Source organism: Salvia hispanica, chromosome 3, assembly GCF_023119035.1.
Source record: "Salvia hispanica cultivar TCC Black 2014 chromosome 3, UniMelb_Shisp_WGS_1.0, whole genome shotgun sequence".
Taxonomy (NCBI): domain Eukaryota; kingdom Viridiplantae; phylum Streptophyta; class Magnoliopsida; order Lamiales; family Lamiaceae; genus Salvia; species Salvia hispanica.
Window position 1 is genome coordinate 48,825,921 of NC_062967.1, and position 10,544 is coordinate 48,836,464.

The 10,544-nt window shown below is 35.6% G+C and overlaps 2 protein-coding genes across 3 annotated transcripts; both read right to left on the reverse strand.

Moving 5' to 3' along the window:
* Positions 1-1,468: 1,468 nt before the first annotated feature.
* LOC125216455 lies at positions 1,469-3,206 on the reverse strand. 2 transcript variants are annotated; one of them, XM_048118166.1, is made up of 2 exons: positions 3,088-3,206; positions 1,469-2,512 (listed from the first exon to the last, which is right to left on the reverse strand). In XM_048118166.1, exon 2 carries the CDS (start codon positions 2,496-2,498, stop codon positions 1,704-1,706), a length of 795 nt encoding a protein of 264 aa, XP_047974123.1. In that variant the 5' UTR covers positions 2,499-2,512; positions 3,088-3,206; the 3' UTR covers positions 1,469-1,703. The 2 variants fall into 2 exon arrangements, with proteins under 2 accessions (XP_047974123.1, XP_047974124.1); XM_048118167.1 differs by having other exon boundaries at positions 1,469-2,453; positions 3,088-3,189.
* Positions 3,207-5,657: 2,451 nt separating this feature from the next.
* On the reverse strand, positions 5,658-9,817 carry LOC125215931 (ABC transporter E family member 2-like). Its single transcript, XM_048117514.1, has 12 exons — positions 9,747-9,817; positions 9,522-9,641; positions 8,981-9,066; positions 8,813-8,910; positions 8,630-8,747; positions 8,447-8,536; positions 7,348-7,652; positions 7,077-7,272; positions 6,818-7,003; positions 6,471-6,740; positions 6,132-6,377; positions 5,658-6,063 (listed from the first exon to the last, which is right to left on the reverse strand). Exons 2-12 carry the CDS (start codon positions 9,625-9,627, stop codon positions 5,944-5,946), a joined length of 1,821 nt encoding a protein of 606 aa, XP_047973471.1. The 5' UTR covers positions 9,628-9,641; positions 9,747-9,817; the 3' UTR covers positions 5,658-5,943.
* Between the last annotated feature and the right edge of the window lie 727 nt (positions 9,818-10,544).

Genomic DNA, 10,544 nt, shown 5'->3' on the forward strand with positions numbered 1-10,544 from the left:
GCAGCTTTGAGGGACGGAAGATCGAGCAGGAGATTTTACAAAGATTTGGGTTTGATGAATCCCAACTCCGAAGCCGCCTCTGTCGCCGGCAGAGGAAGCTCCGCTGCCGGAATTTGAAGAAAGTGAGAAACGGGAAAGAGGGGGTCGGAAAAAGGAAAGGTCAAGTAGAAGGCAAATTCATAAATAGAATGGAAGCTTTTATTGGAGCATAACAAACACATCAATAGTTAATCGTTTCATTTTTAATTGTGGTGGCAATGGAGAGGAGTTTGAGAAATGGAGGGGTGTTTGCTATGATATTGTTGGTGGGGTTGTTTGCTTTGCCGATGGTAGGAGGCTTGAGAAATGGAGGGGTTGTTTGCTGATGGTAGGAGGCTTGAGATAGACACGTTTGGTGGCGGCGGAGGGCTTGGGGGAGGTGCTGCTGGAGGGCTAGGTGGCGGGGGCTGAGCTGGTGGTGGACTTGGGGGAGGTTATGGTAGTGGGCTAGGTGGCGGCGGTGGAGCTGGTGGTGGGCATAAAGTTCATGACATTATACGCCAATTTTTTAGTTCGTGGGAAAAATTGGAATTTGGCAAAAGTTCATAACTTTTAAGGCAGTTTGCCCTTATCTTTTCAACACTGTACAGACAACCATGCTGCCGCACCCAAATGGTGTGTTAAGCTGAATTTGTGTATTGTGAGAGAAACAATAGTTCAACAGGATGTAGTGGAGGTGCAACATAATTAGTCAAGGAAGGGAGTAATATAGATGATAAAATAACACAAGTAAAGTAAAGAAAACTTTTCAGGAAAAACTTTAAGATAATAATCAAGATGCGGATGTTGTTTGGTTAGTTAGATAATAAAAAATATTTATTCGAGGGTGTAGAATCTGTTGACGATAATGTTCCCAATAACATTATCATTCTCCGTGATGGTGTTTCTCTTTCTGTTACTGTTGAAGACAAACATATCTCACATCGGAAATTTGAGGGAAATTGGAAGGTGTATATAATTCTGTCAAATCCCAATTAGTTTGAGGCTTTTTGGGAAGTAACCTAAAAACAAATCCGTGTGGGCTTGACCCAAAGCGGACAATACAATATCAAATTAATACTGCTGCCGACGCTGACAATCCTGACAGTACATCTACACATCTTGTAATAAATCCACTTTTTTGTTGTTGTTCCTAATTCTAGCGACGTTGGCATCCATAATGGCAATAACCGATAAGCAGTATGAGTTTGTTACCCACGATGTAAAGACTATGTTCTTTTCTTTTCTTTTTTTAAATTTGCAATGCCTATAAAAGATCCATGGTATACAACACCTCCCATGTCATCCTAAATTGAGGCTATGAAGTCTTTGCCAGAGCAAGAAAATTTTCCCAGTGTTAGTGATTGCCACTTGTTAAGTTGGAACAAAGTCTCCCTGCTGAAGTATAACACAACGATTGATATATGTAATACATGCAATAATTAGATAAACTTCTACATAAATATGGCTTCTATTGAAAAACTATACAATACGAATGATAATTGTTCATTACAATCCACACCACTGTACAAGCAAAATAGTTTAGGAAAATCAGAAAAGCCTCCAAATCTAAAAGTCTTGGATAACTATTTCAAATAACACAACATAGAAAAATAGTTGTAATCACTCAAACCCATCATGTCTCATTTTTTGTCCACTACTCGACGCCAGATGAATCAATAGCCCTAGAAACTACGTGACACCAATTCAACAATGACATTGGAAATAAGCATGGTAGGATCTCCCAAAAGAGCCGACAAAATGATTTTGACGACCGATTTGATCATCTGAAGCATCTTTTGAGCACGACTCCCTCTGCCTCTGCTAGATCTAGCCAACTCACCAGTTTCCGGTCCAACTACGCCATACCTCATGCATGCATCGTGCACCAATTCAGCCATGCAATACACATGGAAATGGTACTTACCGCAGCTTGAGACGTATGACCACCCTCGTACGTCTCTTGCTCCGTCAGTGATCTTCTTCTTCTTGCATCGGATGCACTTTGAGGAAACATCGGACTGAAGATCGAAAATGGTGTTGTCGATGAGCAGCTTCTCCTCAAGGTTGGCACAGCAGGGGTGCAAGTCTTTGTCATTTTCCTCGCAGCGGTAGCTGAAGCCGCATACGTCCTTTCCACAAGCGTCACAACATTTGGAAAATTCACGACGGTTATGGCTGACGAGTTTGGTGTAGGGTTCGCGACGGAAGGTGAAAGTGGAGCCCCCGAAGTAGTCATGGTGAATGGTGGACTTTGGGTGTCTGCACTCTTTGTGAAGCTCGCAACCACATGCAGTGCAGTGGTATCGCGGGCCGAAGCCTTTCATCCTGCAGCCGTCGCATTTGAATAACTTGTTGTAGTCTTTCAACTCATAGTGGTCGTAGCAGTCGTGATAGCTGCTTCTCACAATCGACATGTTGCAATTGTGATACGTCTGATTTACACAAATTTCATGGTATAATATACCACTAGATTGCATCAGATTTCTTTGGTCTACACACCATAAAAATAGATTGCTCAATCAAACTAAATAAACTATTTGGATAAAATTGTAACGATAATGATAACAAAATAAGTAATATCAAGTGGGTAAATCCAATTTAGTTAATTACTAGTAGTTCTTATTTGGATCAAATAGAATGCTTAGTAAACATTCAACCTAGTATTTGTAAACATAATACCTATATCCCAAACACACAAGACAAATAAACATATTTACATCTATATAATTTTTTAGACGGTTCTCCTGAATTTGAGGGACATGGCTTGACGTGGAGATACATGTGAATTTAAATATTCCCTAATTCCAAAAAGTTCAAAGATGTTGCTTTGTGTTTGATTTTTTATAATTAAAATTTGCAATTACATATTCTTCAATAAGCGCATCCTACTCAAACTTGTCATCCGGTAACGATTTTTTTTTTCTGGAGATAGATATTTACATAGTTAATTGAAATCAACGGTTGTAAGATACAGACGGAAAATATGTAGTATTTGAGATTAGGCCAAACTTTTCCTATTAAACATTAAACTGAGTAATATGTGGAAAAAAAAAAACTTTAAATTACCTGTGTTGATTTGAAGATGTTTCTCAGCGCAGGTCAGCCTACTTCAATGTAGAGTATTGGGTGATAAGAACTATATTTGTAAATAACATCTGTGATCATAATTAAATCTCCAATGCTGTATCAAAGTTTAGAATGTGTTCGAGTTTATATAGATTTATATAAACGCGTCAAATTAAAGACTGTCAACTACATAATTTCTCAAATTATATGTACTAATTTCATGAAACTTGGTTAGCAAGACTTAACTTAATCCAATAAATTTATAAAACAATTGTCAATTGTAGATTAGCCACGACTTTGGTAACAGATTTATGTATACGTATACCATGGCGTGGTTTGGTACTACTTGATTGATGACTTCCGATTTAATTAATCTTAGTCACATTATATATAAATCAATATTTTATCTTTATTGAATTTAATAATTACCAATTTGTTAACATGTTTTAATATTTTTTATACTATTTTAACAAGACATTCAAAATAACCCATAATTAAAACACATCCCATTATATAAATTTAATAAATTAGCATTTCTCTCAATTTCATCGTACCTAATTGAGTTTTAAACAATAGACGATATATGTTGCCTACTTTGATCCTAGTCGTATTTGGATAGACACTATTACTTTTATCTTTATTTGTAGAGTGTATAATGTATACACATATGCGTGCATCAGAAATTTCTATTGTAATTTCTATGTAAATGAATATAATGTGATCAATGTCAATTGATCTAATTAATATCTGCTTGGTCGGCAATAGAAGAATTTTCGATGAAATTTCGCTCCATAATCTCTTTTTGACGCGTGTTTGGGAAAAATGGCAATTTCAATTTTAGATTTTTTTTAAAAATGATTTGGTCCCTATCGGTAAATTGGACCAAAGGTGTTTATTTGTCTTTTTAGATACTTTTTAAAATAGAGATAATCGGTAATTTCTCAGTTATAACACATTTCTGCCGCGATATAAAATTTGGTCTTTTAGCTGGAACGTTGAAAGGAGATGATGTTGTATTGCAAACAATTTGTAAAATACTTGAAATCTGAATATTCTGTCCGAACCAAATCAATATTCATAATATGTGTCGGATTTTTCGGTTAGGATCAGTTTGAATTTTCTACAAATTTTAGATTTTTAGGTCGGCTGTGCAAACTGAATTCAGATTATAGTATTAGTTTATTATAATTTCATTTCCACATTTAAATCTAAAGTTGGCATAATAAAATGAAATAATTCAAATAAGAGTTGAATTGATTGAATGTAGGAATAAATGTATAAGAATGGACAGACAATTCTCTTGCTTGATATACACAAGATAACTGATTTTATTCATATGTTTAATAACTATAAATAAAATAAAAGAATTGAACGAAATTAATTTGTATTACTACTAAATTACCCTTTAAATTGTAATCAATTCAATTGCATCTCTCGCCCACTCTTTCATACAAACAAGACACACACATATCAAATACTCCATTCGTACCACTCTAGCATTCGCAGTTTACCATTTTTAGGTATCCCACTTTAGAAGTCCCGGTTAGAATATTCTATATATAGGAATAGGCCTCACATTCCAATAACATTTTTCCATTCACATTTTATTACAAAATTAATGTATAAAAGTAGGACCCACATTCTACTATATTTTTCACAACTTTCCTTTACATTTCTTAAAATTTGTGCCGAACTCAAATGAGACTCCTAAAATGGAACGGGGGCAGTATTACTAAATAAATGTATCTAATACCATTAGTCATGTTTATAAAACTAACAACCAAACGGAAACTCTAATTTCAACCTAAACATGCATGCTCATACTATGACAGAATTAATAAAATCATACCATTATTTTGAAGACATTCAAGATATTGAGAGTGGTAATTCTAGCATACCGAACACAAACGAATTTCCTAAACGTTGTTATTTGAAATAAATTAAAACATAAACATGCCCAAACTATGGAAAGTTCAATTATATCATACCATGAAATTAAATTTAGCATACACTCTACATCTGTCAAAAGATGGTCTCATTTTGCATGATCAACTCGATGGATTAGCACAAATATCCAACAACGATATATGCCACCTTGAGGATAAGATGTTTTTTTTAATATGGTGAAGTTGATAGGACCCTCGAGCTACTAAATCTCGCCCAAGATCACATCATAATAATCTCCAACATGTCTTATTAATTTTATTTGATTTAGCGTATCTGCATTTTCATTAGCTATCTTTATACAATTTTTATCTTTATTGAGTCTAGTAATGTATTCTATAAATTGGAAGTCTGTGTAATGTTTGATTCATTGAGAAATAAGACTACTATAACTTATTATCTCATTCATCTTGGCACGTCCAAGAACCTATTACTCCAACTAGGCTTATTTCTTTTACTCCTACTATATATCCATTGTTCAACAATACATGCCTACTTCCATTCAAACCACTAGTTGGCTAATTAGAGTACTAGTTCATCTTAAACCCTAACACAATTTGACACAGTAATCCAAAAAAACTAATGACTAAAAACAAACGATATAGTTGGATACCACAAACAAAAACTGTGAAATCTCTTCTACTATTAGAGGAGTCCAATTTGCATGAGCAAATTGTTGGCTTGTATAAGAAAATAGGTAGTTAGTATTTAGTAAACAGTAAACACTATTTCCAAAGAGTTGAAATCAAGACGAGAACAGCAACATATCTATTCCCCACGATATTGGACTTAAAACAACCTCTGACTGTTAATCTGGAACTTTTGTTAATCTGTAACTTTTGAAAAAAAAACCGTATAAGCATACACCACTCCTCAGGTGCTCGAATGTGGTAACCAGCATATTTTTGCAAATTAGTCATCCAAATAATAGTAAGATCCAGCGGACTTCTGCTCTCGATCCTTGGTTGACTCGAGTTTGTTGATTCTAGGCCGGAAATTTGTGGGGTCCCTTCTGAATGTGATATCCAGGTGCTACATAACGAAAGAAATTGGGTTACATTATGGAAGAATTTTGTGAATATAGATGTGATGTGGCTTACAGATAAGAAGAGGTTCATTCCCGTCAGCAGTGATTGAGGTGAATTGGCAACACAGTCAATGGATGGCTTTCCCTCATACACAATCACCCTATCAGCAAGGTATGTTGCCATGATGAAATCATGCTCCACAACAAATGCAGTCTTCTTCGCATGAAGTATGAATCTCTTTATGACTTTTGAAGCAACAATGCGCTGCTCTGAGTCAAGAAAGGCACTTGGTTCATCTATCAAATATATATCAGCTGGCTGCAGCCGTACCAAAACAAAACCAAGGGTAAATGAGAAGCAACACACCAGAATAGTATCCAAAGTAAATATATGGATAAGACAGGACCTCACCTTTCCAAGACAAATAGTGAGGGCAACCCTCTGCAATTCTCCACCAGAAAGATTCACAACCTCTTCATCCATCAATTGTTCAATCAATAGAGGTTTAATCACATCCGATACAAACTGAGGATGCATGTAAGAATCACGAATTTTTGAAATCAACAGCATTCTCACGCTACCCTTAAATTTAGGACTGATTGTCTGTGGCTTGTAAGAGACATTGAACTCAGGAATTTCAACATCAGATCCTTCTACTGAATCAGGCTTCAAGTGGCCAGCCTAACATTTGGAAGGAGAACGGTTCAGCATAAATGAACATGTTTTTTAAAAGTAAATAAACTATACAAAAAACGTACCAGCATCCGTATGAAGGTTGTCTTTCCTGTCCCATTTTCTCCGAGCATCACGATAATTTGTGAATCGGTGAATTCACCCTCCACTGCCTTGAGCCTGAAGTTTCCCTGAGTCTTAGTCATGGTTGGATACTTGTATCTTGCATATGTTTCAATTTCCTCCGTACTTTCTTGTGGAGTCTCTACAACCTGCAAGGAGAAGTACATTTTTGAAAAATGGCATCTCAGTTGCCTAAATACTGCAAAAAAATATAGGACTTACCTTAAATGTAAGAGATTCATCTCTAAACCTAAGATTTTCGGTTGGAACAAATCCAGCCAGGAAAATATTAATTCCTTCTCTAACAGAGAATGGAAGAGTAACTACCCCATATACACCAGGTCTCCCATAAAGGCAGCATATGAAGTCCGACAAATAATCAAGCACACTAAGATCATGCTCTACCACGATCACATAGCTGAAAACAAAGATGATAGTAACTGAGTAAAATTTTCATACTTGGATAGTTAACAGAAAAAGTGAACACCACTACCTATTAGGTCGAAGCAATGATCTAATAACTTGAGCAGCTTTTAGTCTTTGTTTAACATCAAGATAACTTGATGGCTCATCAAACATGTAAATATCTGCATTCTGTACAACAGCAACAGCTATTGCAAACCTCTGAAGCTCTCCACCTGATAGATCTCCCACATTACGGTCCATAACCTGAATCAAATTAAGGTCAGCAGCAAGTTCTTGTTTCATATCCCTCTCGTCTTTCTCAGAAAGAACTTTCCCAACGTTTCCTTGAACAATTTTAGGAATGTGATCGACATACTGGGGCTTGATGATTGCCTGAGAATAAATGCATCACAAATATGACAGATGAATAAACTAGAGAAGTAAAAACATGGAAAATAACAACGGTTGACAAATAAAAAACAGAGTGGGAGTGGGACAGATGGATTAAGTTTCATGGTAGTCGAGCTATTATTGCATTTGCATTTATTAGTATCACCTGCTATCTCAGTTACTTCATACAAAAATATCTAAATATGTCAATAAAAGAGATTAAAAAATTAAAATTTAAGATGAGCTAAGGATACAATGCTAGGTCGATGTATAATTTCATACACAATCTTATGATAAGAAAATCCCTGCTACCTTAGTTACTTAAGGCAAATAAAATTCCATCTCCATTGTTATGTCATTAAATGAAGATTAAAGACTTAAAATTTAAGATAAGCTAAGCATACAATGTAGGTCATTTCGTATTCAAGCTTATGATAACAAAGCACTTTCCTCTAAACCAAATATATTAACACCCAACAAAAGAATATAGAGATATTTATTTAATAAAATGCAGACAGAACTTGAGCATGATGTTAAAGCCAAAAAGTTGTCACGATCTAAAAACCTCCAACAATCAGAAGAACCTCAACAATATTCTCTTTTAACAGTTATATTGAAGTAATGGGATATCAATGCCATGCAACTTGGTGGTTCACTTAATCAAGAGAACTATAGCTGCTGAAATCTAGATGAAATATACCTTAACATTGAAAATTATAAGAATTGCAAGAATGAATAAGAATTAAGAAGCCAACACTATGCAAGCATTCTAGCAACATCATTATCAGAGCTAAAACCTTCAAATTATCTTCAAGAATACGGGTGAAGTAATTTTGCAGTTCAGACCCTCTAAAATAAGTTAAAATTTCTTGCCAATCAGGAGGATTCTGCAAAAAAATAGACATAGAGAGGAAAAGTCAAGGAACATGTTAACCTCCTCAGGAAAATTCAAGGCTAGCTGAATTGCAAAAGATAGTCACATTAAAGCGTCCCAAGTTAGGTTTCAACTTCCCGGCCAAAACTTTAAGTGCAGTAGATTTTCCAATGCCATTAGTTCCCACCAGGCCCAGAACTTGCCCAGGTCTCGGTACAGGTAATCTGTGAAAATGTTGTAAAAGTTAGAAAGCAACAAAAACACACAATGAAATTGTGGTTGAACCAACCTATGCAATTTAAAGGTGTTAGGACCATAACGATGGGTTGTATCCTTGTCCAAGTCTTTTGGTAGATTAATAATCTGAATTGCTTCAAATGGGCATTTCTGGAAGAGCATGCACAAGAATTAATGAGACACAAAAACTTGAATTTCATTTCTATGATACTGGACAAACCTTCACACAGATACCACATCCAATACACAACTCCTCTGAGAGGAAAGCTATCTTGGATGCAGAAGTCACTTCGATGCAAAGTTTACCTGGATGAACACAGCAGTATGTATAAAAAGTTGTAAAATCCTAAAACAGAAAATAAAATAAAAAATTCCATATGATGGGACAATCAGTGAATCAATATAAAATATACAACGTATCTAAGTTTGGAAAACAAGAAATTCAGTGGTTGCTGATATTAACAACGCAGAATGGGGTTGATGGTAAGACTTAGTCACGCTGCAATCAACTGGTATCAATTCACAACAGTATTTCATCCTACGAATAAGAAACACCAGTTCATGCCTACATCTCCGATGGGTGCATTATTTTGTTATGCATATTAGTAGTAATTTTATTCTTCTCAAACAAACATAGTTCATGACCAAATAATACTTGAGATCAAATTAACGACAAAATAAACCATATAGCAGTATTTCACAAATCGATCAAAATTTTACAAAATAAACTCCTCCATAAAAACAGGATTTGGGGTTTTGACCTGTTTTGACTACAGGGCAGCTCTTTTTGCACTCCTGACGACATTTCTTAGGCTTGCACTTGTCGGAGCTCACTATGGCGATACGCGTCAATTTCTGATCGGCCATATCTCTTTATTCAACTAGTAGAGATTTAAACTTCAAATTAAAATAAAACAAAAACATGAATGGAAGATCATGTACGTATATATTATATATTGGCATAGAAAAAAGTATAACATCATCACCTGCGAATCGGGAGGCGGCGCTAGGGTTCCAAGAGGGAATGAGAAATCCTTTCCTTTGATTTTATTTTGTACTACTCCTACTAACTGAGGACGTCTTCCGTTACCTTTGGGGGAAACGAAGAGAATTGAAACTTGCCTGATATGCATGGTTATGGGTATGGGTATGGCCCACCTAATTGTGTCCCTTTTGAGTTACCCCAGTTTTGCATTTGGGCTGATTTTTTTTTAATTCATTATTGGCTGCCAAGACCAAAATAACCCTGATTTCTCCAAATCGTCCACATTCCTTAATATCCCCTGCATTCAAGACAAATCATCCAAAAAGCAGTATCTTTATCAGAAAAAATCTTGACATTGAATAAAAATTAAAACATACTCCCTCCAACATATTAGACCCACTTCTTTTGGCACAATAATTTAGCATGTGTTGTTTATGGTGTAAGTGGAGTTGGTAATAAAGTAAATTTTTACCATAAATAGAAGTAGCTCAAATATGTTGCGACTGTTAGAATAATCGAGTGAACAATTACTTAAAGCTCTCTATGATGATTAACCGAGAACAATGGAGAAGGAGCACAAACTGTAAAGCGGAAGCGTACCTTGATCCATATCGTATAGAACGGTGAATAGAACGGCCGAATTGCTTTGCAGCGGCTATGGATCTTCCAAACGATCAGAGACGTTCTTCGCGATAGTCTGCCGAGAGAATACAGAGATATCGAATGTTCTTCTGACGTCTGGGGACCATAACCCTAGCTTATATTTATATTAAATATAAACCCCTTTATTTTCTATTCG